This window comes from Chironomus tepperi, unplaced genomic scaffold, assembly GCF_022539635.2.
Source record: "Chironomus tepperi strain 1889 unplaced genomic scaffold, CSIRO-AGI_Ctep_v1 contig_33, whole genome shotgun sequence".
Taxonomy (NCBI): Eukaryota; Metazoa; Arthropoda; class Insecta; order Diptera; family Chironomidae; genus Chironomus; species Chironomus tepperi.
This window is the reverse complement of record NW_027226155.1, coordinates 1278102-1305564: the sequence shown is the minus strand read 5'-3', so window position 1 is coordinate 1305564 and position 27463 is coordinate 1278102. Positions and strand designations below refer to the sequence as shown.

The following is a 27463-nucleotide window of genomic DNA, read 5'->3' as shown; positions in this document are numbered from 1 at the left end:
TGTTAAGCGAATAAATATTTTAAAATTTAATTTAATCCTGTATTTTTAAGGTTTTCATTTACAAAAGTAGTTTAATTCAGTGCACAAAGTGTTTAATTAAGTTATAATAATCAAATTATCATCAAAAAATCAAAGTTTTATTCATATTTAATGATTTTATTTTAATCGTCCATTATCCAATCATAAATAAACGTCGAATAAGGGAAAACAAATGATTCCATATTCTAAAATTGTATTAAAAGTGTCAATAAAATTATGGAAACAGAATCAGTAAAATCGGAAAGGAGTAATCGATCGCATAAAAGTCGAAATTCAGGAATAAATTCCCATCGCTCAAGGCATTCGAATAGAAATCAATCGAGTAATAAAGGAAAAATGGCACCGTTTCAAACAACAGTTAATCTAGCTAACGATGATTCACGCGAAGGACATGGTCAGGAGGTGATTGAGGTGCAAATTCTACCACAAGATGAGAATTGGGGAACGGAAACACATATTACGGGAAATACATCAGAACAAAGCATTTCGATGGAAAATGTTAATTGGCCTACGAATGAAAGTGGTGCACTCGCTTGCCAAAAACATTTTGAACAGATTATCGCACTTCTATTGTGTATGGCATCGTTTTTTAGTCCAATCAGTATGGCACTATTACCTAAATTGGGGTTTTTCCCATCTACTTTTCAAAATGAAGAACTCAATCAATTGACAAAATTTCAATTATTAGACTGTAATGCTGAATGTAAAGGTAAAAATTCACATCTATCACTGGATCTTAACTTAAATTAATCAAAATATTTTTTTTGTCATTATAGGATTACTAGTAACATTAACTACAAGACAATTATTGCTTGCAATTGCGCTTTGGGCGCTTTTCTTCCGTAGACCAGTAGCAATTATGCCTCGAATTTTTCTATTTCGATCGATAGCACTTCTATTAGTTTTAATAGTGACATTTTCATATTGGTTGTTCTACATCTTCCAAGTAACAGAAAGTATTAGGAAAGCAATTGTCGATGGAACGGAAGTGGCAAATTACAAGACTTTAGTGTCATACGCGATCAATTTTAGTGACACTCTTCTTTTTATACACTATGTAGCGGTCATATTACTTGAAATTCGACATTTACAGCCACTGTATTATGTGAAAATTGTCAGATCACCGGACGGTGAATCTAAGAGTTATCCAATTGGACAATTATCAATACAAAGAGCATCTGTATGGATTCTACAAAAGTATTATACAGACTTTCCAGTTTATAATCCATATCTCGAAAGAATTCCATTATCGAAGCAGCAACGTAAAGCATTATCAACAAGTTTCAAGTATTATGACGTCGATGGCTCAATTCAACCAACACAACAGCAGCAAAGCCAACGAGCTGTATTGGCAGCACATGCACGAAGACGCGATTCATCACATAATGAGAGATTTTATGAAGAACATGAATACGAGCGTCGTGTGAAGAAGCGACGTGCTAGATTAATAACAGCTGCTGAAGAAGCTTTCACACACATAAAGCGTGTTCATGATCAATCGACATCGAATACATTAGATCCACACGAAGCAGCAGCTTCAATTTTCCCATCATTAGCAAGAGCTTTACAGAAATACCTCAGAGTAACTAGACAACAGCCGAGATTCTCAGTCGAATCAATACTAAAGCATTTATCTCATTGTCTTAAGAATGACCTCTCACCGCGTGCATTTCTTGAATGTTACTTAGTTGAGGTTCCTGTACTGCAGAATGAAAAAGAACGTCACAATCAGTCATGGTCATTAATATGCGACGAGTTACTCTCACGTCCCATTTTCGATTCATGTGTGTTTCAGTTAGTTCAAAATGATGTGTCACTTACCGTTTCGGTGCATAAGATACCACACTTTAATATCACTGAAAAAGTCGTTGATCCAAAGTGTAACAAGTTTGTGTTGCGTCTAAATTCAGAAACGAGCGTTTGACACGGCGTATATGAGAGTGAAAATGAAAAGAGAATTATTGTATAATTAGAGTATATTTATAAATAATTGATTTTTTTCGATGATATTCATATCTAAAATTAAGTGATTATCAAAACATATTTGACATACTCAAAGTAGTTTCTGTCTTTCTCAATCTTAATCTCTTCTTTAATTTTCTTTTGATAGAAATGAAAAGTTTAATATCTTTTTTTTAGAAATCTTAATTTAATTTAATGTACGAAGAAGCATTAAAAATTTTTGTTAATGCTGAATAATTATTATCGCACTATTTTCTATGAAAAACGCATATCTTTCTCGAGTAACAGTATGGAATGTAAAAGTTTATAGATAAAAATGATGCAAGTACTATTGAATATAGATGATTAAGACTGTCTTTCCGAACTGAATCTCTATTTTACACCAATTTTACTTTATTTATGAGGAATATGCTTTATTTGGTTTCATATGGAATGTATTTAGTTGTACTTATGACATTTTTTAATGTTCTGCATCAAAAGTATTCTTTTGAAAAATTAACGGTTTTTGAGAATTTGAAATTCAGACTTGAATTTGTACGGTTTTAGAATTGATCACAAACATTTGTACGCCTTTGATAGGGAATTTTAGAACTTAGAGCTATTCAATTTTCGATATTATTTAAAACCATACAAATGTTTTAAAATTCAAAATAGAAAAATCCGTTAAATTTTAATATTTCAAGCATTTATAATTTTTATTTAACACTCCATAATTAAGAAAAATTTTAAAAGAATCTCAACAACTAACACACTTATTAAAGTATTTTTGCTCAAATTTTAATCAAAGATCTTCAAAAAATCCATATGAATTCACTTTATGATTATTGATATTAACTTTACAACAAAAAAAAAATTTAAAATTAAGTAATTATTATTATTGGCACTATATAAACTTTCTTTAATCACGCACAGCAAATTGGATGTCAATTTGGATGTATGTGCTGGAATTGAAAATTAGGTAGCAATTATCTATACAATTTTGTACTTAATGCAGCTTTTTGAGATTTTTATGAACAAATAAAGAACTTTTATAAAATTAGTAAGAAAAAAAAATACCTGTTTTTATAGCACACATACAGCATTTGATTCGACTGACTTACCTACTTCCTTCCACATAATTTATTCAACAAAAACATAGAAAAATTACGCAATAAAGATGAAAAGAATTATAAATTATTCACAATTGAAATCTCAACAATTAATAACAAACAGTTTTGAAAATGAGGGTCGCTTCTATTTACCATAAAAACGCCTCATGCACGGAAATTCTCATAATTGGCTTTTCTCTTCAAAATAAAGAAGTAACAAAGATTTAAGTGCATAGCACAACATAATTAGCCATGCATAAAAATATTTATTTTTATTTTTTCTACGTATGATTCTTCTCGATAAGTTGCTCCGGCTGATAAAGCTGCAACATTGACTTTCACTTTTTTATCATATACTCACTATTGATAATAGCAGAAGTATGTAATAAAATGCATCTAAAGCTGTGTTGTAATACGTTAAATATAGATGATCAAAGATATATTATAATTACATGCTTTTCACCACAATAAAGAAATCATTAATCATCATTATAATTGATACATGAACTTATGTATGCATAAAAGGTATTTATATTTCCTCGTAATATTGAAAAGAAAGCTTCAATATTTCTATGATTGTGCTTTTTGCTGTTATGATTCTTTTTGTAACAAATTTGTTTCATTGGTAGATTCGCGCGTGGTAGGGCTTAATATCTCTAAACATGAAATTCCTTCAATTTCACTTTTTAACCGTTAAATTTTATTTTTGAATATTTCTGCTGTTGTATTGTTTTAACGGTTAATAATTTGAAATTTCTTAAGATCTTTACAAATGTCAATGTTAATTTAGCTGTTGTAAGGTTTTTAACGTTTTAGTTGCAACAACAACAAAGCAAGCTAAAAATTCTACCAAATTTTGTGAATTTTAAGTAATTGAAGTACAATTAAGCATAAAAAGGTAACTAAGAACAGAACTTAACACTCATCATAGCCAGCAAGCATCAAATTAACAAGAAATATCCAGAACAGCAACAAGAATCAGAAGAATTAGCAAAATGCCGAAAACAAGCATAAAATACACACAACATAGCCCATCCAAACATGTATACATACATTAATAGCTACTGCCGAAGTAAAAAAAATCTTCCCACCAGTGCGATTGAGCTAAGCTGTGCAATTTTTTTTCTAATTTACTTCAAAAAATATTTCTGTTGAATCTCAATTAGTTTAGTTTAACGTTAAATTTCTACGCATAAACATCATAATTTTAAAGTAAGAGATACCCCATAGGTGTAATATATCAGTATCATTAGCTAAATGCTCATGTGATGTGCACTTGAAAACTACAATTTTTCTGATTCGTGACGTGAGAAATTTTCCGAAAGTTTAATTTAATTAAATACAAAAAAAAAAAAAAAATAGAAAAGATTGAAAAATCAAAAAAGTGAGCATAATTATGGCTTTTCATGATTTGATTCGTTCGTTAATAATTGTAAGTTGGTATATTAGTAAAGCATAATGGCTTTAATTGATGAAAAGTATATAAGACGTGATTCATTCCAGTGATAGTGGAGAAAATAAATGAATTAAATAATTGTATAATTTCAGATACAATTTCCAATAATTTGTCTAAGTCATGGCTTTCAAGATGTGATATTATCCCCAAATGAATTTAGTGGAAAATATGTAAAGTTTAATCGATTAATCGATTTGTCAACTAAGGTGCCTTGGGAAGAGCCGTTAAAAGAAAGTGCTAAAATAGCCTTAAGCAGTCCAAGTGTCAAGTACGCAATATCATGCTTAATTATAAACTTGTTTAGTTATCTAATATAAAAATTATTCACAGTAAGGATATGCTACAACAAGCACCATATGTTGGATTTACAAGTTATGATCCATCGGCTTTTGGTGACATTGTCATCCTGGCTAAAGGAAAATTGAAGAAATTTGCTAATGAGACATACTTATTTGAGGAAATACACGATGTGTGCGAATATCAGTGTCAAAATAATGCTGACAAATATTTGGAGAATGTAACAGCTTTATGGATGGTTGAAAGAATAAGACATCGCGATGCGGAACGACAATATCGTTATGACTTGAAATTCACTATTGTGCCCATCTTTAGTGGCAGAAATGCTCTGATTAAGAGCAATAACTTGGAGGAAAGATTACGAAATATTTTAAAAAAGACATTTATTCTTAGAGACACTGACTATCCAAAGTACTTCCAACAAATTGTTCCGAAAATTGCAAGACGTGCTGATATTAATCGAAGCATGCCTGGTTATGTGACACCAAATCACTTGAATCATCATCCTTATAGCTATTCTCATCCACCAAAAATGCATCATTTGAATATGGGAGAATTTATGAAAAAACAAGCATATGTAGTTCCAAAACCACCATCACTAAATAATTATTATGTCCAAAATGTCAATCGATATCCAATAAGATTTCCTGATTCCCGTGAAAACTTTTCATCATTAAAAGCTTCACCTTATCGCGTTAAACTGCCAATCAAAGAAGAGGAGGAAAGACAGGAAGCTCATATAGTTAATAATGTTGTCGATCATCGCGGTGCTGTTGATCTGGGTAATAAACAGACAGCACAATCGTTTGCCAATTTCAATTCTCAACAATCTCATTCAAATGTCAATAATTCGCCACTTAAGCCACTTCCTGCACGATCTACTGGCTTATTTATGTCACAACCAGCTATTCTGCTTCCACAAATGCCAATTTCCCTATTCCATGTAGCCCCATATACCATTCCATTACATCTTCAAGTATCTACACCAGCTAATCAAATGCTTTATGCTCAACAACCTGATGTGACTACTTTTAGATATCCCAACTTCCATAATTCTCATCAAGTCATTCCTAACTTCCAATATCTTCAAAATAAATCTAATCCATTTAAGGAAAGTGAAAGAATCGTTCCACAACAAAGCTATTCACTTCCAGATCCTGTTTATCATTCCACAACTACAACGACTGAAAAGCCAATTTTCCCAACAATGTATACACCAAAATTGAGCAATTATGTCACTGCAAGCAGTATTCAAATTAACTCTTACGACAATAATGACTTCCAGCCAATTGTTTCTCCATTTTCATCAAAGAACAAATATGACAATAAGAAGATTGTCTTCAGTTCCGATGAGAAGATTCAGTCAAAGACCACAAAGTATCAGACTAGACATGCCACAAATAGCAAAGAACGGGTCAGATCAACATCAACAACCACTGAAGCCACAACATCATCAAGTACCACAGATTTACCAAGAAATAACCAGCAATTAGATTATGCTAACTATGATATAGTCGCGACTCGTCCAAGCTTAACGAAGAAAACTACAGAAAAGCCGATTCTTAAATGGCTGCCGAAAAGGCATCGAAACAAAACATTAACGAATGTCATAACAACACAAGCACCTACAAAAAGCTCATTCTCAGCATCAATAGAAACATCAAGTCAATCATCAATTCATCCAACCATTAAAGCATCCACATCAACGCATTCGCAAATCTTTCGTGGTAGAAATCGCTTCTATAGTAACAAGAGAAATTCCAGTACGTCAACCGTAACGGAAAAATCGACAGCACTTTCTACCAACTTGAATCAAAATTTGAGTAAGCAATTTAAGAGAAAATCGTCTCTGACAACAACATTGTTACCGATAACTACGCAATCACCTATTAATGCTCAAACAACGACAATTTTTCCAACATATTCAGTTACATCATATTATGAGACAAAAGAGCCAATTACATCGCAAAGTTATAGTACATCGGTGAGCTTACAAGTTGATGGTGACAAGGTAGACACAACGGCTTCATATGAGCTACTTCCGGCAAGTGTTGAGACAATACATAGCAATTCTACTAATATTAAAATTTATAGAGCATCCGCAATTGCTGAAGATGTTGATGTGAATGATGACCGGTTAAATATTGATGAAATTGCATCGACTATACTCAAGCATGCTAAATCCACTGATAATGTCAAGAAATCGATAAATAAGAATTAATAATAAAGATTTTATATATTTTAATTTAACTAAATTTTGATTTTGTTTGATTCCATTTGCTGCAATTTGAAGGTTGCTGATCCGTTCCAGCATTGTCTGCAGATCTAGATTTTGTACATTCATTTGTTGAAGCAGCTAGCCTTCTTTGATCGAGATAGCATTGCATTTTGAATAGGTAGGTCCTGGATCACAATTGATCTGTACGGCCAGCGAAGTAAGTAACCAAGGAAGTCTTCTTCAAATGTCATTGAAACTGACGAAGACCGTGCTAGCACTCTAAATTAGACCCAATTGCCGTTTTGACTTCTATACAGCAGCACTTGAACTGCTTTTGACGGTATTGATGATCAACTCCAAGACATCATTTGCGATTGACCCAAAAGACTTTTTTTTATTAATTTTCAATTACAGCTTCTTAAATTTTTTACAGTTCATTTCCATTATTTAATATAGTTTTTATTGTTATTTGATTTGATTATAATAGTGCCTAGAAGTTTACTTAGTAAGTGCTACAAACTGCGAGAATACGTCTAAAATATGAGAATCAACTTGTGTGAACAACAGACTTTCCAATGTTGTTGAATATTTTTGGACTTGCTCGTGGTGCTGTGAAATAGAAAAATAAGAAAATAGTGGAATTAAGTAAACAATTAATCATCTGTAATCTAATTTTAATTTCTGATGCTTGATTATGATCTAAACGGAAATTCATTTGCTGAGGTTTATGCTGTTAATGATGTTTAAATGAACCGTTTTGTTTACAAGAGCAATTTGATGCTAGTGACTTGAAAATTTTACATTTTGGATTTTATGTTAAATTGTATGGAAAATTGAAAGTCGTATGCAAACTACGATTATTGACATAAATTTTGTCAATTGTCAATAGCATTGATGCTAATGATTTGATAAAGAAAATTAAAATCCCTGTGTAGAACACGACATTTGGCAATTTTTTACTCATACTTTTACCTTCGAAGGTTGATCAAAAAATTTCAAAAATCGTATACTCCGTACGATTCTTGACAAAAACCTGTTTAGAACCAACATGACTCATAAAGATTGAGCAACAGTTTAAAAAATCGCATTCAACATACGACTTTGGACACAAAGCTTTTAATCATATTCTATCATCTTATTGCCAAATAAATCTATAAAAAAATCTCACACTGCATATGATTAATGCAATAATTTTACAATTTCATGCACTTTTAGTCATGGTTATTGTTTCAAAAATTACAAAACCGTATAAAACATACGACTAAGTGAATAATTTTACTTTTATATGACTTCATGAATCACAAAAGTAGTGTATAACTAACGACTAACATGCATCTTTTGCACCATCAATTTCATACATATTAATGATGTGTTTCTGTGACTCAAAAATTGCAATCATGTTCAACACGGATGCACTGATAAGTATATGCAGACAGTCTTTTCACCTTGTCTATATCCATGACTGCACTTATCAATTAATCAAATATTAATTTAACAGCTTTATCAATGTTAAAAATTATCATGCAATAATTGTGCCTGTATTTGTACTTTTTGCACTTCATTAAGGTCATGATCACTGCCGGATCACTGCAGGCAAAATTCTCATAATTAAAAATACTTAGGAATAAAGATTCAAGTGACATAAAATAGCACTCATGAGTAATAAGAATCACTAATTAAGACTAGAATGCAGATTTGAATCAAGAATGCAAATAGCAGTTCCACTCGTAATATTTTAAGTGCCTTTTTTGCAATAAACGAGTCTCTTCAGTTTATTAACCTAATTATGATTCATGAAGTGCATACTCAGCAGTAGCGAAATAATAAATAAAAGATATACTTACGAGAAGAAAAACTTGTTGAAGACGTCCAATAGTCCAACGATACCAATCGGTGTTGAAATCTCTGCCATCAGTGTCACATTTGACTAAATGTTCTGACAAAATCATAATGAAACGTTGGAAAATGATGAGGAAGATCCTCTTTTGGTCGCCGTAAGCTGCTTCCAATTTCTCTTCCATCTTTTCAACGGCCTGTAAACATTTAAAATGATAACGGCTTAGTAAAATTCAAAATTTTAACGGTTTTGTAGAATTCATAATTTTAGCGGTTTTGTGAAATTCAAAATTTTAACGGTATTGTAAAATTTAAATTTTAACCGGTAAAAATATGAAAAATTCAAATCTAAAATATACGTTAAAAACTCACCTCTTCAGTAGGTCTCTCAACATTTTCATCCTTCTTCTTCTTAGTGGATGTTTCATTGTCACTGTCATCGCTCGATGAAGATTCAACATCTCTAGATAATTTATCTTTTGCTTCATTCAATTCAGCACTCAATTTCATGACATGCTTGTTCATTTTCTTGATAGTTAAATGAAGAATTTCCCACAAATACATTTTGGTAAATTCTGTAGACATTTCCTTTGAAAATACCCATGTTGCAACGGAAGAGCACTCAACAATTTGTGTCTTCAACAGCTTATCAACAATAACAACCATCATTTGTTGATGATCATGCCACAATTCAAAAACATTGTTTAACAAGCAAATTTGTGCTTCTTCTGAGTCAGCAAGTTGTTTAAAGACGAAATGAAATTTAGAAATAGCAGCAAATGTATGTGAGAAACTTTTTGATCCCAAATTTAATAAGGTTTGTGTAAATACATCAATTTTTAATGGATTGAATGTTGTCTCAATCATGTCATTTTCTGTGTCGCGTGGATTTGGCAAATCCTTCAGTTCATTCAAAATTTCTTCTGGTGTACATTTTTGACGAATAGCAACGACCAATTTGTGAGCTGCAGCTGTACCTAATAATTCTGCAGCATTGTCTGACGTGTATTTATAATCAGGCTGTGTAATTGGTGGAAGCAACTTTTCGTATGCTTCAGGCATCATGTCCTTAACACGTTGATAATAAGACAATCGTAGACATTTTAGTAAAACTTCTTGAATGAATTTTGGTCTTGGATGTTCTGGTTCCAAAAATAAGCAGCTATCCCAATCATCCCATGACCATCTGAATTGGAAGTTACTCAAATGATATGAGAACCAATTGACAAATCGATCAAAGCATGAAGTATTCATTGAATCAATTCTCATGAATAAAATTTCAGTTGCTTGTGCCAAAACTTGAGGCATTGTTGATGGCTGTAACTTGCACAATTCAATCAAAATTGAGCCATAACATATTTCAAGATATCTTGGTGACGGCATGTGAAATAATTCACTGAAAATGACCTCGACAATGCAATATTCCAATGGGATTTTACTCTTATAAGGAAAACTCAATAAATGACTTGCACAGTCCTTCCTTTCGAGATGATGAGTTTCAATGATTGAATGCAAATGTTCCTCAATTAAGAATCGTTCAATTGAATGAGCTCCGGGCAAAATTGGACCGTCTGGACAGTCAGTATAATCAAACATACGATAAACAACCCACGGCATTGGATATACATAGCTTTCATGATGTGGTGGTGGAATAATTTGTGGCAATGAGTGCTGTAATGCTTCACACAAAATTGAATCAAATGCCAAATATGGTCTTGGAATGTACTTTTCAGCCCAAGATTCATTACGAAGTTTTCTAATTTGTGCCCATAAACAATCCAAATATTCTTCTTGTGGATGTGGTGTATCCACAGACCAAACTCTTAATGCATTATGATGCTTCTTCGTTCTCTTATTCAAGAAAATCTCGATACGTACGAGCAAATTCTCAAGTGCCGATTCCTTCTTTTCATAAAGATCTCGTCCAACCCAAGGCAAAGTCGACAAAACTGAGAATACATACCAATCACGACGAACTTGTGGAACTGTATCATCAGTACTTGCATCGACCATCGATTCTAATAATTGCAATAATGATGTTGCAGAAATTACATTGCAATTAACAAGATCCGAGAGGAATCGAAGAGAGTATCTGGCTGCATCCCATTTACAGTTTTTGAGGCTATCCTTAAAATTTTTCACCATATGATCAACGAATTCACCTCCAAAGTTGTAGTTCTTAGCATTAAGCAAGCCAACTAATGTTGAATAGATTGTACATTTTTCAGGAAGTTTTACAGCACAATCGGATAAAATTCGAAGGATTTTATTCCTAAATGTTCCCAAATCAGCTTCTAAAACGGCAACCAATCCTTCCAAATTGGATTCTAAACTGGATGTTGTCTTTTCACCAACTCTCAGAATCAAACTTTCCAGACGATCCTCGATTTCCTGATTATCTGAAACTCGGCGTCTTTTTGGTCTTCTTTCTAAAAAATAAATTTTCACATTACACATTTTTCATTTAAAAACACTTTAATTCGACTTTTAGTAACTAAATTTCATTCTTACCATATTCGTCGTCATCTTGATAAGCACGTCTTCGGTTCATTTTGTCCTTAGCACTCGTATTTAACTCGTTAATTAATAAAAATTGATAATTTTATTTCTACAATGATTCTGTTAGGGTTCATCAACCGAATTTAGTTGTTTTTTCAAAATTTACATGACCGTTATGTTAACTCATTAATTGTAGTTTTAAGCGATTTGAATGACTTTTACGTGATTTACATTGATATTTAATGATTTTTGAATTATAGAGACTGTAAATTAAATGTTTCTTAAGCATAAAATTATGTTTAAAATTTAAAATTAATTTCCCGCACTTTTGTCATAATAAATTCAAACATTTATTTTAACAGTCAGTCCCCCTGTGAGTTTGTTTACAAAGAGGTTTAAAAACGATTTCGCTTAAAAAACACTAATTAACAAGACTAATCATGCCGGTGAATCCACAAAAACGACCAGGAGATAATTTAAATCAGGTGGCAGTTCTACAGACAGCCAAAAAATCCAGAAATGACGAGCTTGTGCCAACGTTAAAGGATAAACAGCTTATGGAAAAGGGAATTGCTCGAACCACCAACTTATCGGCACCTATAATGAAGTTAGAAGGCCATGAGAGTGATATCTTCAGTTGTGAATTCCATCCAGATGGCGAATATTTAGGTAAGAACAAGATCCAGTTAACAAAAATTGTTTAATTAATAAAATTTAAATTTTTGCAGCTTCGGCCGGTTTTGATAGAAAAATCTACGTTTGGACTGTGTATGGAGAAGAATGTCAGAATGTAGCAGTTATGAGTGGACATAAAGGAGGAATTATGGAGATTCATTTTAGCCCATCTGGAGACTCAATCTATAGCTGTAGTACAGACAAGTTCGTAAGCGTTTGGAATGTAGAGACTGCTCAGCGTATACGAAAGATGAAAGGACATCAAAATTTTATCAACTCTATCGGGAATGCTAGACGTGGAGTTGAAACTTTAGTGTCTGGAAGTGACGATAACACCAGTAAGTCTATAAATTCCATTAATTAGGCCAATTATTAATTATATATATTCCTTCTGATTAAATAACAGTTAAAATTTGGGACGCGAGGAAGAAATATGTATGTCATACATTCGATAACGAGTATCAAGTAACTGCTGTCTGCTTAAATGATACAGCTGAGCAAGTAATATCAGGCGGAATTGATAATGATATTAAAATATGGGATATTCGTAAGAATGAGATAGTCATGAAGCTAAAAGGTCATACAGACTCAATTACTGGTTTAAGCTTATCGCCTTGTGGAAACTATGTTTTATCAAACTCAATGGATAATACATGCAGAATTTGGGACATAAAGCCTTACTGCTCAACAGACCGTTGCAAAACAGTTTTTCAAGGACATACGCACAATTTTGAAAAGAACTTATTACGGTGTGTATGGAGTAAGGACGGTACGATGATATCAGCAGGATCAGCGGACAGATTTGTGTACATTTGGGACGTAAATTCAAAGAAAATCTTATATAAACTGCCAGGTCACAATGGAAGCGTTAACGACATAGATTTTCATCCGAAAGAGCAGATAATTTTGAGCGCATCATCTGATAAGACATTATACATGGGTGAACTGCTTGAAAATTAAATTTCCAATCTCTGTTCCGATTTAACTTACCTAAAAATAAAAAATAAATAACAGATCAAGATTTATTCTTAAAATAATATTGAACGTCAATCATAAATAAATTAAGAGGAAGTAAGAATATGAAGAGATAAAATAAAATACCTAAATGTACGCACTTTTTCTTCTTTGAACATACATAATCGTCATTGATGACGTCAAATTTATGTTATCTACGTAGTCATACTTTCTTCCTTTTCCAATATATACAACATCAAATTCGTATGAAGGTTGCCATTTGTTACCGGTGAAAATGTAATGTCTCTGGAAAATAAAGCAAAGTTTACTGATTTAATGTTTGAAAATTTAAAGTTCAAAAATATTAACGGTAAGTAAATATTTGAATTTGAAGTTCAAAAAATTTAATGCTCTGAAAATATTTAAAATTCAAGTTCAAAAATTTTTGACTCTCAAAGAAAATTTGGATTTAAAGTTCAAAAAATTTAACTGTCATATAAGATTTGTATAAAAAGTTCAAAAATTTAACTGTCTTATTAAAATTTGAATATTAAGTTCAGAAAACAGGAATTTGATGAAATTTGAAAAATAACGGTTTCTTCTAGAATCATAAAGATTCTAATTCCAACACAGAAAACATGAAACATAGAAGTGGATAGACAAAATGACAACAACAACATTATTGGAAATGTGCTAATAAATACTTGTAGGCCTCATAAAAAAAATTTCACTTAAAGTCTATTTGAGAGAATGAACGACCGACAGAAGGTTGAAAATGTAGAGAAATAAGAAGAAGAAGAAGAAGACGTGATGAGAAGAAGAGAGGAACGGTTTATGCTCACACAAAAGGCACACATAACATAATAAGGAAGAAATTTGTCATTTAAAAAAGATAATAAATAAAATAACTTAAAATGAGATATTTTCAACATCATCCAAAGCAAAAAATTTGTTATCAGTCATTTTATTGCTCTCCTCTTTCATCATAATCGTTGCTATTGCCATTGCTTTTGCCTGTTCTCCTATTTAGATACATGCTACATAACACATGATGACAGATTTTACTTAAAGAAGAAATTTCATTGAAAAATTTCACCCCCTGTTGTGACTTGTCTTTGTCAGCTGATTATACTTTCATGGACTTATCGCAATGCCTGTGAGAGTGAAGTAAATATTATGTCAGTACATTCGAGGGAGATGATTTTCGTGCCCACCAGAATATTTTCTTCTTATGAACAATATTACACAAAATGTGTTATACGCTATTCCTCTTTGTTCTCATTTCAATTTATTCGTCTTTACATAATTTTTATTTTATTTTCTTCATTTTCTCGATGTTTTCTGTTTAATGACATCAGCAGGCAGGCAAAGATTTTTTTTTTATTTTATAAAATACGGAATAATTTTACGAGATTTAAGTTTGTTCTCTATAACATTATTCCACTGTATGTTTTGCATTGGATATTTAAATCGGATAAAGTTTCTGTTTGACAATTTTTAGACAGATTTGGGAATCTTAAATGAAGATATTTTAATTAAGGAAATATTTCGTTTTGGCGAGACTAATTTTATCGAATTGAAATCGTTTTGTGAATTGCTTCTTTATTTTATTGGATGATATTTGATTTCTGTTGTATAGAATTGAGTCATCTGTGGTGTAATTCATCGACTTTGTTGCTGAATTGTTGTAATACAATGAAATTTTTAACGATTAAATTAATTTTGAATTGTCTCTTAAAACCATACACATTACTCATAAATGAAAAACATTTGTAGGGTTCTGAAAATTATACAAATTTAATTTAATAATATTTTAAAGCTTATTTCTGCCTATTAATCTCAAAATCTTCATTTTTATGACATCAAATAAGTCTTTTGACACAAAACTTCAGAGATTAATTGCAACAACATGAAAATGACAAAACCATACAAATTCATATTAACCATTTGTAAAGTTTTCAATCATTGTTGTTTACTTCCCAACAGTTTGAGAATGTTCCGGAAATTCAATTCAATTTTTCTATGAGAATTTCTCAAGAAAGACCAACAAAAAGGTGCTTCCTGAGCAACATAGTGGTGAGTACTTCCACTTTAATTAAAAAGTCAACCGACAAAGGACTAAAAGGGGACAGAAAAGAATTTTTTAATTTCAATTTTTGCATAATTTACATTTTTGAAAGGAAACGACTTTAAATAAATCTCTTGGACAGCTGTGAAAAGATCCCAAATATTTGAGACAAAGTCAATAAAGTAATAATAACAATAATAATAATTTTGCAATGTTGTAACCTTAAACAAAATCTTAATTCGAGGATTACCTCTAATCAGCACAAATGACTTATTACTGAACAAAATAACTTGTTTAAAAGTATTATTCAATAATGAACGCCGCATCGTCATTGACAGAACAGAAAATAAATAAATAACAAATTTAAATAATCTAATCAGTCGTCATGAATATGAATATGCACTTGAAAAATGTTACATGATTAAGTAACTTATCACATAAAACATAATTCATGTGTAGTTAACAAATAATAGAATTATAAAAATGAAATATATCCATTCAGCATGTTGAGGTATTTTATTTTACCTGAAATGTGGGCAAATACTAAAGGAAATATTAACAAAGAAATTCACAATATCAGAAGGACACAAACAACAAGAACAACAAAATAAAAAAAAACGTGTGTATATACATACAGTCAGTCAGCACGATGAAGTGAGAGTACGGGGCAAAAAGTACGTGAGAGGAAGAGAATGAGAGTTAGGGAATCTTGTGCGAACAAGTTAGAATTCTTGTGTGTGGGATTCATTCATTTATAAAATAAGCAGATTAATATCTCAATGATGGGAGCATTGACGAAAAATAAGCACACATAAAAAAGTTTCTTTTGCTAAATACATCGATTCTATCTTTTTTTTTTTCATGGAATATAAAATCAATATGTATGAAGCAGGAGGGAATGGAGAAAGATGGAAAGATATGAGACACAAAAATTGTGAGGGAGAGAGTGAGTGAGTCGAACATATTGCAAATCGTAGAGAGAAATGGAAAGAGAGAGAGGAAGAGCTGAAAATCGATTTAATTTTAAACCACTTTTATTTTTTCGTAGAAAGAATAAACTCTTGGTGCTGTTGCTGCTTATTTTCGATCCTTTATCCCAATGGCAAGTATACCTTATGTTCATGACTAAAAAGGAAGAAGGAATTGAGAAAATTGTAAAAGAAAACTACATACATAAATAAATTTATGTGGGTCGTTGAATAGCTGAATAATCCATTCATTACATAGTTAACTTCAAAAAAAAAAAAATTGATATAGACCTCTTGCGCCTAATATACATACATATGAATACAGATAAACATACATTCTCGGTAGTGCTACATGACATGAATCAACACACGATAATTGTTTAACCGAATTAGAGTGAGAGAAGCGATTAAAAATCATCTTATGGCATTTCATACATATTTTATGCTGTTTGGTTTGAGACTTTTTTGTCGAACGACCAATATCTCCACATCAAATAAACACACAATGCATAGGGAATGAAATGAATACGGAGAGGTTTTTTGAGTATAAGCATGGAAATGTATATAAAATTTTGAAAGAAAAGAAACAACATAAGCGAGAGGAGAAGTAAAGAATAAAATAAAATAAAAAAATCTTTTACTTGAGTCGTACAGCAACAACAACAACAAAAAAAAAGCAGATGTCAATAATATTGCCGAGACACTCGATGGAGTATAAAGTGTAGATGAAATGAAATATCGGAGAATCAAGACAAAAAAAAATCTGTGGGCTTTTTCGGAAACACAAAACAGAAGCATTTAATGATTATCAATCCTCAACTCTCTCGCCTAGTTCATTTTACATATCATTTTTGACGCTTATCTTCCACTCATCCCTCTACTCTTCGAAATGGCATAATCAATTAGGCATTATATTTGTCAACTCATTGAAAATTCTCTTGTTTTTTATTTCCCATAACGCTGTTGTTCATGATGATGATGATGATTATGATGACGATGATATGGAAAATTGAAATTTAAAGATTTTTTGATAATGTGTACGTATTGATGCGGAAATTAATTGCCGCACAAAGATAAATTTCATTGATTAAATATTGCCAACGAAATTTGCCAGGCTTCTACTTTAACTTGGAAAATTAGAGCGATGATAATTTATTGGCTTTTTATTTTTTTGTAATTTGCGTGTTTTGGGTGTTTGGTATCATGAGGGCAGGCATAGACTTGTGCATGTTATAAATATATAGGGAAATGAAGGTTTTTAATTATTAATTTTAAAAATGAATAATTTTTTTTAAATGTTCAGGTATTACATAAAGCGATAAATGGAAGGAGTACAATGAAGAGGAGTTTGCTATTTGGTAACAGTTTACCTATGTAAATAAAGGAAGAAATCATTTGCATAAAATGTTTGTATACAGGGGGAGGGGAAGTCAAAAAAAGCGTTTGATAGCGCATATCCGTTGTGAACAACCTGCCGTGATAGATGCTCAGGTGCGCCGCGAAAGTGTTTTTAAGGTACGAAGTGTGTCATGGGACATAGAGGGTTGTCCACCGCTGATTTATTAGTGAATGAACCCTTAAATTTGTATTGATTATTTGGAATTGGTTTGTTCAGAGCTTGAAGTCGAATTTTCCATACAAAATCATAGTCTATTTCGAGCTCTGGTACATTCTGGTTTCGCGGCACATAAGTGTAATGTAGAACAAGGAAGCCGCAAACAAAATTGAAAAGTTGAGTGAAAAAAATAACTTTACTTACTTACTTTCTTGACTGGGGCGCACGAGGGCCCATTGCCGCGAGTAGGGATTGTCTAAAGACTTTAGAAATATCTTCAGAAAATTTAAAATTTTCCTTAAAAAAGCTTGCTTAAACCTCCAAAAACTTAAAATCTGAAGCTCTGAATATTTGTAGTATTTTAGACTAACGCTAAGATTTTTATTCTCATTCAACATAACTTTGAGCATATTTTCTATATTGGTGTGCTGTAGAATATTTTTGTTCGTAATTGTTGTGTTGGGAAATAATTTTCTCCATCCAAAGTGTGCCGTTGCTCAAATAAGTTTAGACAATACTGATTTTAGAATATGGAATCATTTTTGATTCTCTTCCTGGCTAATGACATGGAAGTTATCAGAAGAAAATCATATTTTCAGATAATTTAAAAGTGTCAAGGTGATAGAGATGGAGGGATTTATATTGGAAGTTTGTGGAATGTTAAAGAAAAATTTGTAAGAAATTAAGAATAGCAACTACTGGACTAGTTGCTTTGAACGACCGACCGACCCAAAAGTCAATGAGCATGCTCTAAAACAGTGGTGGACAACCTTTTATTTTTTGCGGTACACCTTAATCATGAGAATTGATTGAAATCGCACACGGCATTCGGTTCATGGCATTTTTAAACATTTTTGCCGTACACTAAAGTGCCGCGGCACACATGTTGCCCACCACTGCTCTAAAAGCTTACTCTAATTAAGTAAACTAGCTGAGTATGCTGACGAGAATGCTCTCAGCTTATTCTGCTCATGAAGGCACTCACTTAGCAATATTTTTCATATGGTTCCGTTTCCTGTCTAAAAATCAATAGAACATGCTACAGTTGAATATCTAAATTGAGACCAATAGCATCGAGAAATTTCCTCAAAAAATGTATAAAATAGAGACTGTAGAATATAAAAGAAGGATTTATTCATACGCCCCTGCGTATAAGGATAATATTGACAAATTCTTTGGTTAATATGAAAATGTTCATCCATGATTTTCATCCCACTTGATTCCATTTAAATATTTATCACGTGTAAAGTGAATTATTCACATGGAAAAATCATTTTTGTTTTTTGCAATAAAATGCGCTTTAGTAATCCGCTTCCGGTGACTTATTAAAATTTTCTCGGTATTAAAATTTTTGTGTTGTTTGTTCGCTTCCCCACCAGCTTAACAATATAAATGAAATAAAAAAAAAATTATTATATCAAGTAATTTTTATTTAAAGAAGAAGAGAGGAAAGAAATAGGTTTAATGACCTTATGCAATGTGAGACAAAAAGCTTCAACACTAATATATAACATAAAAATAATAAAAATCCCTATAAATTGTTAAGTAAATTTGACTAATGTTGTGTATCTCGTCGTTCAAATGTTTAAGAATTTCCTTTTGTACATTTATTTCATTTTCTTCCCCCAATATTATAGGAATAAGTGTATACATACCTAACAATTCCTTTTGTAATAATAAGCAAAAGGCAATATATTTATATGTACACATATACGTGAAGCGAGAAGAAGTAAGAAGAAGACGGGAGTGAATACGAGAGATATGGTGAAAGAGAGAGGGAGAGAGAAAGAGCAAAATGAACATTTTGTTCGAAACATGTGTAATCGAATAAAATGAAGAAAAAAAAAGACACTGTAGAGTAGCGTATATACCTCCTGTGAGTGAGGAATCATTATCATAAAGTTCACCTTTTTGTTCCGTTTTAACAATACCCTCGTTTTTTTTTCTCTTCACATATTCTCTTCTCATTCTCATACCTTTATAGTCACTGTTTTTTTTAGTGAGTTTTAAAACTTTTTTAACTACACAAATTTATTTTTTTTTCTCAAACAAAATAAAAAGCATGTAGAAAAGAAAATAGAATTTTTATACTTCATTTAAAATTAATAAAGATTGTTAGCTAGTGTGTATAAAGTAGATGACCTCGATGCGTTTGAAAAATATGGTATTGAAGGAATTTGTGTTTCTATTTTTTTTTTTTACTTTACTTTGTTGCATTCTTTCTTTCATAAAAAAATCTCTAAATGCTTCAATGAGATTTGAAAATCTGTTTATTGTGACTACTTGTCAGTCGTCGTATGATCGATTTCTTGCAAATTTCTCTTTGTTTTGATATTTAGATATTTTCTTTTAAGCTTCTGGATTGTTTTGTTTGGAATATTTTATCAGTCTGTTGAACCTTTTTTTTTGTGTGTTGCTTTTCATACATTTGATAAGGGTCAAAAATGATTTGTAATTAAATCATTCACATTCAAATTAATTTATCAAATTTTTTGAAATTAGTCAATCTTTTTTCAATTTTCTGATGTTGTTATGAATAAAATTTTGGTTAAGTTGGATTCAATTCATTTCATTTTGAATTATTTTAATTCAATTTAGCTTATTTTGGATTAGCTTTGTTCAATAGCTCTTATTTTGGTTCAGTTCAGTTCATCTAGATTTAATTGAATTGGGTTTGGATCAGTTTAGTTAAATTAAGTTCAATTCAGCTTAGTTTAATTCAAATAAGTTCAAAAAAGTCCAATTTAGGATAGTTCATTTCAGTTCAGTTCAATTTAGTTCAAAACAGTTCAATTCAGTTGAATTCAGTTCGATTAAGTTCAAATCCATTCAATTTAGTTTGGTTCAATTCAGTTCAGTTCAACTAAGTTCAATTCATTTCAACTTTGCTTTGATCAATTTGATTAAGTTTATTTTTGTTAATCTTGGTTTCTGTAATATAGTTTAAGCTAAATCAGTTCAATCGAATCCAATTCATTCAACTTCCAAAGACTTTTCATTCAATTCCATTTTACTTACTCAAATTTCAGTTCAAAAAACTGCAGCAAAACATTTTTAACCAATTTCGTACTAAATTGAACTAATTGTATGTGTCAAAAATGACCATCTGCACCACTCGCCATTCGGTAACTTAAAACACTCTCTGTACATTCGATTCTGCAAACAAATTAACGGTTAAAATATGTAAAAATAATAAAGACCAAAAGAGAGAAAAAAAAATTCAATTTTACATTTAATATGTTTACTCAGCATTCATTAAAAATTCAAGTTCATGAGGTGTGCTTATCATTCATTCACATTGCAACAGTGTAATGATGATAAGAGAGAAAAGATATCCGGCACTGACAATTCATCAACAAGTTATAGCATGACAAGTCCCAAACTCTTATCTATCCGATAGGGCAATGTATTGGTGCTTAGAGTGATAATCTCATGCAGATATTCAAATTTTGATAACTCAATATATTTATGCTTTACAACATATCATAAATTTATATGATTATTGAATGCTAAATAATCTTTTTTGTAAAGTTGTTAAACTTTAATGAGTCATTATATACTCGGCTGTTTTAAATAAATTGTGTATACATGCTACTGCTGTTGACAAGTTTGAAGTAATTTGAATACATTGTAATAATTAAAAAGTTTTAAATTTTTCCTGTAAATTGACTTGATTTTGAAATTAGATATATTTTTTTGAATAAAATTAAAGCCTAAAGGCATTATAAATAGTACTGAGAATTTTCACATTTATTTAAACATAATAATCCAGGATTACCAATAATTAGCTTCATATTATGAGCATTTCATACAGTTAATTGATTATGAAACAACTTTAACAAAAAATGCTAAATTAACATACAAAAATTCATTTCCATTGAAATAAGAATGCATCATTTAATCATGAACAATTTCCAGATAATTTAAATAATCATCAACAAGCTGCTTGTTTTCATGACGAAAAAAATAAAATATAAAAAAATATGGAAAGAATCAACAAAGCGGATGGACAAAATGACTTTTTAAATCCGTGTCTAATAACGCCTTATAAAGCGCCAAAAAAATGAGAATATTCTTTCAATATTAATATCGTCGCTTCTTTTCATATTCTTTCTGTATGCATGTTTTCATATAAAACAGCAATTTTTCGCTTAACTCGACGAACTGATTATCGGATAGAGAGAAAAAAGGAGGAAAGAAGCGAAGGAAAAATTGGAATGAGAATTGCTTTTTTGGGCCATTTGATTCAGGATTGTGGCGCATTTTGAGGATTTCAATGAATTTTAACAGGCTATGCAACATTATCTTGGAGCCAAAGTCAAGAAATTTGAATTTAAAAAAGCCGTTAAAATATTTGAATTTTAATTGACAGTTATTTTCTTTTTTGATTGTTTTTATGCCTTTAATAAGAGCAATTTTCAAAGTCTACTTAGATTTTGTAATAATTATTCGACTCGAGTCGACTCGACTCTATACAAAACCCAAATCAAATTCAAAATCTGCCCTTAAAAACAATCAAATTAGAAAATAACTGTCATTTAAAATTCAAATAATTTAACGACTTTTTAAATTTCAAACTTCTTCAATGTTGTTTTTTGCGCTCGTGCCAAAACAAAGACAAAAAAATTTCATCATCATAAAATAAAATCACAGAAAACGAGCAAAGATACTCACCATTATACTACCGAGGCCATTGATTCACCCAAAGTGTATAGCAGAGATTATTATTCCAACGGGGAATATGCTCTGAAATTATTGAATGGAGTGTAATAAATATCGCTGTCTATCGTGTGCTTTTTTTTGTTGAGTTTTTATGCCCGTATATTGATTTCTTATTTGAATTGAATATACACACTTAATATTTACACGCGATTGAGCTGAAATTGAGGGTGGATGGAGAACAAAAAAATATAAAGTGACGATAAACATACTACATATATTTATATTTATCAGTTGCGATTAAATCAAGATATATAAATGATTAAATTAACTTCAACAGTTTGTTTAGAATAATAATAATAAAAGAGTAGAGTAGAAAGGCAAGTAATAAACCAGAGGCAATGATTATAATGAAATTTCATCATCAGCACATACATAATATTATTAAAATAAATAATTTACACATTTTCACGGTTTGATAGTTTGTTATTTTATTTTTCATATTACAGAATTTGTTGTTGCTGTCGAGTATTTTCCTTCCTCCCAAAAAATATGTCACTATAACCATTTTGAAATCGTATATTGGTTTGAGGGGGGGCTTAATACGTAGTGATGTATATTTATTGCAAAAAGGAGAACGACGATGAGATACTAAACTAGATGATTTATTCGTATTTGTCATTTAATAAGGTTGTAAAAATCATTGACCTCGCAAAAAAAGAAGAATGAAATGGGAATGTGAGGAACAACAAATCTCTTTGAGAGCATCAAACAAGTTGTGATATTATATCCCAATCCATCCCTTTCACACCAGACTATACAGAGAGGAATAATAATAATCTCTTAAATATGGCCTTATACTTACATGTATTTTGGCAACCCTCCTTTTATAATAATAATAAAAAAATTGTTTTATATACACGAACAAACATCTCAGCAGTCAAATAATTTTGTTACTCACACAAATGCTTACTTAGGAGAGAAAAAAAAATTGAGAGAGAAGTCGATTTTTTTCTCTCTCTCATTTGACACTCACTCCTGCTGTTTCCCTTTCCACTTGCAATTTCAATAAAAAAAAAATTGTACAGACTTAATTTTCCTGCTTTTCATGAAAATTGTTGGTTTTTCATCGCCGAGAGATGTGAAAACATGATAATCGAAAAAAACGAGAGGAAAGAGAAGAGGAAAAAAGAATCTTTTTTAATAGATTTGATTGCATTCACAAAAGCATAAGGAAGAAATTCAAATTAAATGATTAATCAATTACGAGAGAGTTTTGTTTTGTTTGTTTTATAAATAAACTCACTAGGTGTTTGGCAATATAAAGACTCTCTTTAAACAGCAACAACAAAAACAGCAACAAAATGTAAATGAAAGAATTACTTGATTATATTAATTTATGAATAGCTAGATAAAGAAACAATGCTGGCTTTTTTTTGCTTGCTTACTTGCTGCCTTCAAATCGTCACTTTTATTTTTATAGTTGTCGTAAAAAGGTCTTTAGTATTGCAACTAATGTTGTGAGGCAACTTTTTTTTTTGTTCATTTTCATGTAGAAATTGAAGGAATGAAAGAACTAATGGCAATAGCCTCAATTGTTGTATTATTTTTATTTTCAATTATCAATATAACAAAATCGATGCGTACAAAATGCTATCAAGACGTAGATTTAAATGTGGGAACATCCGGAACTTACGTACCCTCCTCCCCTCGACATAACCCTTTATAACTAATTCACGAATTTAAATTTCTTAATCCGTAACACAATTGTGTGAAGTATGAATCACTTCCCCTCCACTCCATAATGTTACATAACTTCCGAACGCTCCCTTTGTGTATAATATTGCTCCGACAACTATTTCATAACGAGGGACAGATTTTGTTATTTAGAAAATTTCTCGTACTCGAGTGTCGTACATACGTACGGGAGGAAAAATGTCTTTCTTGTCGAATGCTGGGTGAATACTTTAGGGATTGTTAACAAATGTCGACTTAAAATGATGGCCTGAATATCATAAATCTGATAATTGATAGAAAATCTAGTTCCAGGCTGGTGAGACTCTGATTTGGAAGTGGATTAAATGACTATTCCAGAGTGACTTTAACTTGAGGTTGGATTCGGTGACTATGTCATAGGGACTCTGACTTGGGGCTGGATTCGATGACCATGTCAGAGTGGGTGTTACTTGGAGTTGGATTCGGTGACCATTCCAGAGTAACTCTGACTTGAAGTTGGATTCAGCGACAATGCTAGAGTCACTTTGGCCTGATGCCAAATTTTAGATCGATTAACCGACTTTTGCGATTCGAGTAAGCTTTTTGCACACATAAACAGCAATTTACTTACTTCTCCTTCATAGCTAGACGTCATAAGTGAATGAACCCTCAATTCTTTTAGTCACTATTTATATAATGTAATATTATTTCTCTCATCCGTAATATCCCCCAATTTTAGAATCAATCGTCATTTGACTTCTTTGTCACGGAAACATTTTGGGCATCCTTAGAAAGTGAAGCGCAATTTTATAAGAAAAAATGACGTAAAATACGATCTGATGACGTAAAAATTTCTTTTTTGTATTGTGCTGAACTTCGAGAGACGCAAAAATTTCTTTCCTCTTTTCTTCTTTGCGTAATACGTAATTTTAGCTCAACAAATGATTCATTCTGCATTAGAATTTTAATGTTATAATTTCAGATGAATGGGTTTGCGTAACTAAAATTTTTTTTTTCATGGCTTACATGACTTTCTGCAAGTCTCTTAATATTCCTCATTATTTTAAATACAAATTGAAGCAACAAAGTTGCTGTTTGAATGGATAATAAAATCCACAGAATTTATCTATGCAACTTTATGATTGAGATTTATGTTATTATGTAGATAAACATGCACATAACCTTTATGTAACAAAGATGTACGTAACAACTTACGTAAATACGTACGTAAAATGCAACCACGTACGTAATACGTAACTATATACGTAATTACGCACGTGAAATTCAACTACGTACGTAAAACGTAGCTTTGTTCCATGAAACTTAGCCACGTACATTAAACGTAAATACGCATTTTATACGAAGCTACGCAAGTAAGACGTAACCCAGCATATAAAAATCATAAGCAATCTTTTCCATAACCTATAATCTAGTTTTTCTTATTTTGTGCCATAGAGTAAAACTTTAAATTGTTAAGAAGATAAACAGAACGTGTATATTTTGATTGCGCGTGTTGATACTCGTGCTTATAATCAGTAAAATAAGAAGAAAACAAAAAAAAAAGTATATCTTTAAGAGAAATTTTTTTTTTCTCAAATGACTTTCTTCTATTTGTCTTCTTTACTTTTAATTAGGTTGAAATCCTCGCTTGAGTGTTACGATTTCAGGAAGTATTTATAATCTTATATTTGATGATGCGATTCACATCAAGGATTATTTTTATTCTGTACGTCAATAATTCACTTTTTCATTGTATTTTAATAATAAAACGTGATGAAATGATTTCGGAAATAGATTTAATAATCAAAATATTACAAGATTAACGCTTTAAATTGTTATTTTTCTTAATCGTTTCAAAATAATAAAACATACACATCAAGTGTACGCAAATTGTACACATCAAATGAAACCAAATTTGTACATATCAAATTTACTTAAATCGTACACGTCGAATGTACGTAAAATTGTACCTAAAATTGTACACATCAACTGTACATAAATTGAAAACAACAAACGTACGTAAAGTGTACACATCAAACGTACGTAAATTGTACACATCAAACGTACGTGAATTGAACACATCAAATGTAGATAAATTGTACGCATCAAATGTACGTAAATTGTACACATCAAGTGTACGTAAATTGTACATATCAAACGTACGTAAATTGTTCACATCAAACGTACATAAATTGTACACATCAATTTTACTTAAAATGTATACATCAAATGTACATTAATTGTACACATCAAATGTACGTAAATTGTACACATCAAGTGTACGTAAAATTTACACATCAAATTTATGTAAGTTAATTATTCACATCAAATGTACGTAAATTGTACACATCAAAATTTAACCAAATAATAAACAATACATATCAAGTGTAAGTAAATCGTACACATTAAGTGTAAATTAAACAAACATAATATGTACGTAAAATGTGAAACCAAATAAAACAAAGAGAAGAAAATATTTAAAATGAGATATCAAAAAAAAAAATAATTTTGTTCAACCAGCTCGGAGCATTTGAGTACTAAGCAAGAAAATAACTCGTAAACAAGAAAATCTCATTTTAAACACACAAAGTACTGAAACGTATGATTTCATACTTCGTTAAAGATTTTATCGTAAATAAAATATTCAAGTTTATATCAAGAGAAAATTTCCAGTTAAAAGACAAATCATCTCTCGTACGCAAAAGAAATAAGCATAAGCGTTCTTGTTTAGATAAATCCAATTCTAAGCAGATAATTTGGTATGCAATACGCACACCAATTTTTTTTTTCATATTGAATTCTTTGAAATCATGAATAAAAAATAATGTATTGATTTTTATCATTTTAAGACTGAATCTTTAGTGAAAATAAGCTTAGAACACATATTCAAGAAGATTGAAGATTGACTCCTGGGTGACAACAACAAATGGTTCATGGATGGAACCAAAATGAATATTTTTTTTTCTCATGCATAAAATCAATAAATGATTTTCGTTTACACAAAGATAGAACATAGATGATAGCCGGGAGGGTTGAAATGTGGCAAAAGAGGAATCAAACAGCTTTAATCCTCTCATAATTACATTTAATTAATTTTTTTTTAAATTCAAATAATTTAATTATGTTAAATATTTATTAGAGGTTAAGTAAATTTCCGGATGATTTAAACATAATTTGAGATACTTTAAAGTTAAATAAAAATCACTACATTCCATAAACGTATGTATGTATATATACACACATAAATTATGTAAGAAAAACACAAAAAAAGAAGAATTTAAACCATAATATTTAAAAACTCTCGTCGTTTACTCTCTCATTCTCCTCTCAAACTTCACTTCATTCGAAGTGGAAGAACGATACGATACGAAAAAAAAAGAATCATAAACTTTATTATTGTATGTTGTTGTTGCTGCTGCCTTCTGTTTAAGCTTATGTTCCTTTCCTCCTTTGAAGTATAAATCGATTTTGTT

The 27463-nt window shown here is 30.9% G+C and overlaps 4 protein-coding genes across 4 annotated transcripts; 3 read left to right on the top strand and 1 right to left on the bottom strand.

Annotated features, from left to right (window-relative positions):
- On the top strand, window positions 1–2697 carry Vang (Strabismus domain-containing protein Vang). The gene is made up of 2 exons (XM_070645090.1): window positions 1–748; window positions 816–2697. Exons 1-2 carry the CDS (start codon window positions 256–258, stop codon window positions 1961–1963), a joined length of 1641 nt encoding a protein of 546 aa, XP_070501191.1. The 5' UTR covers window positions 1–255; the 3' UTR covers window positions 1964–2697.
- A 1926-nt stretch (window positions 2698–4623) lies between these two features.
- LOC139093925 (uncharacterized) lies at window positions 4624–7063 on the top strand. Its single transcript, XM_070644785.1, has 2 exons — window positions 4624–4813; window positions 4876–7063. The coding sequence occupies exon 2, from the start codon at window positions 4883–4885 to the stop codon at window positions 7061–7063; it is 2181 nt and encodes a 726-aa protein (XP_070500886.1). The 5' UTR covers window positions 4624–4813; window positions 4876–4882.
- Window positions 7064–7427: 364 nt separating this feature from the next.
- On the bottom strand, window positions 7428–11550 carry Cbp80 (Nuclear cap-binding protein subunit 1). The gene is made up of 4 exons (XM_070644911.1): window positions 11408–11550; window positions 9269–11325; window positions 8905–9093; window positions 7428–7669 (listed from the first exon to the last, which is right to left on the bottom strand). Exons 1-4 carry the CDS (start codon window positions 11445–11447, stop codon window positions 7559–7561), a joined length of 2397 nt encoding a protein of 798 aa, XP_070501012.1. The 5' UTR covers window positions 11448–11550; the 3' UTR covers window positions 7428–7558.
- A 212-nt stretch (window positions 11551–11762) lies between these two features.
- On the top strand, window positions 11763–13089 carry LOC139094833 (U5 small nuclear ribonucleoprotein 40 kDa protein). Its single transcript, XM_070646025.1, has 3 exons — window positions 11763–12064; window positions 12124–12408; window positions 12477–13089. Exons 1-3 carry the CDS (start codon window positions 11836–11838, stop codon window positions 13028–13030), a joined length of 1068 nt encoding a protein of 355 aa, XP_070502126.1. The 5' UTR covers window positions 11763–11835; the 3' UTR covers window positions 13031–13089.
- Window positions 13090–27463: the final 14374 nt, after the last annotated feature.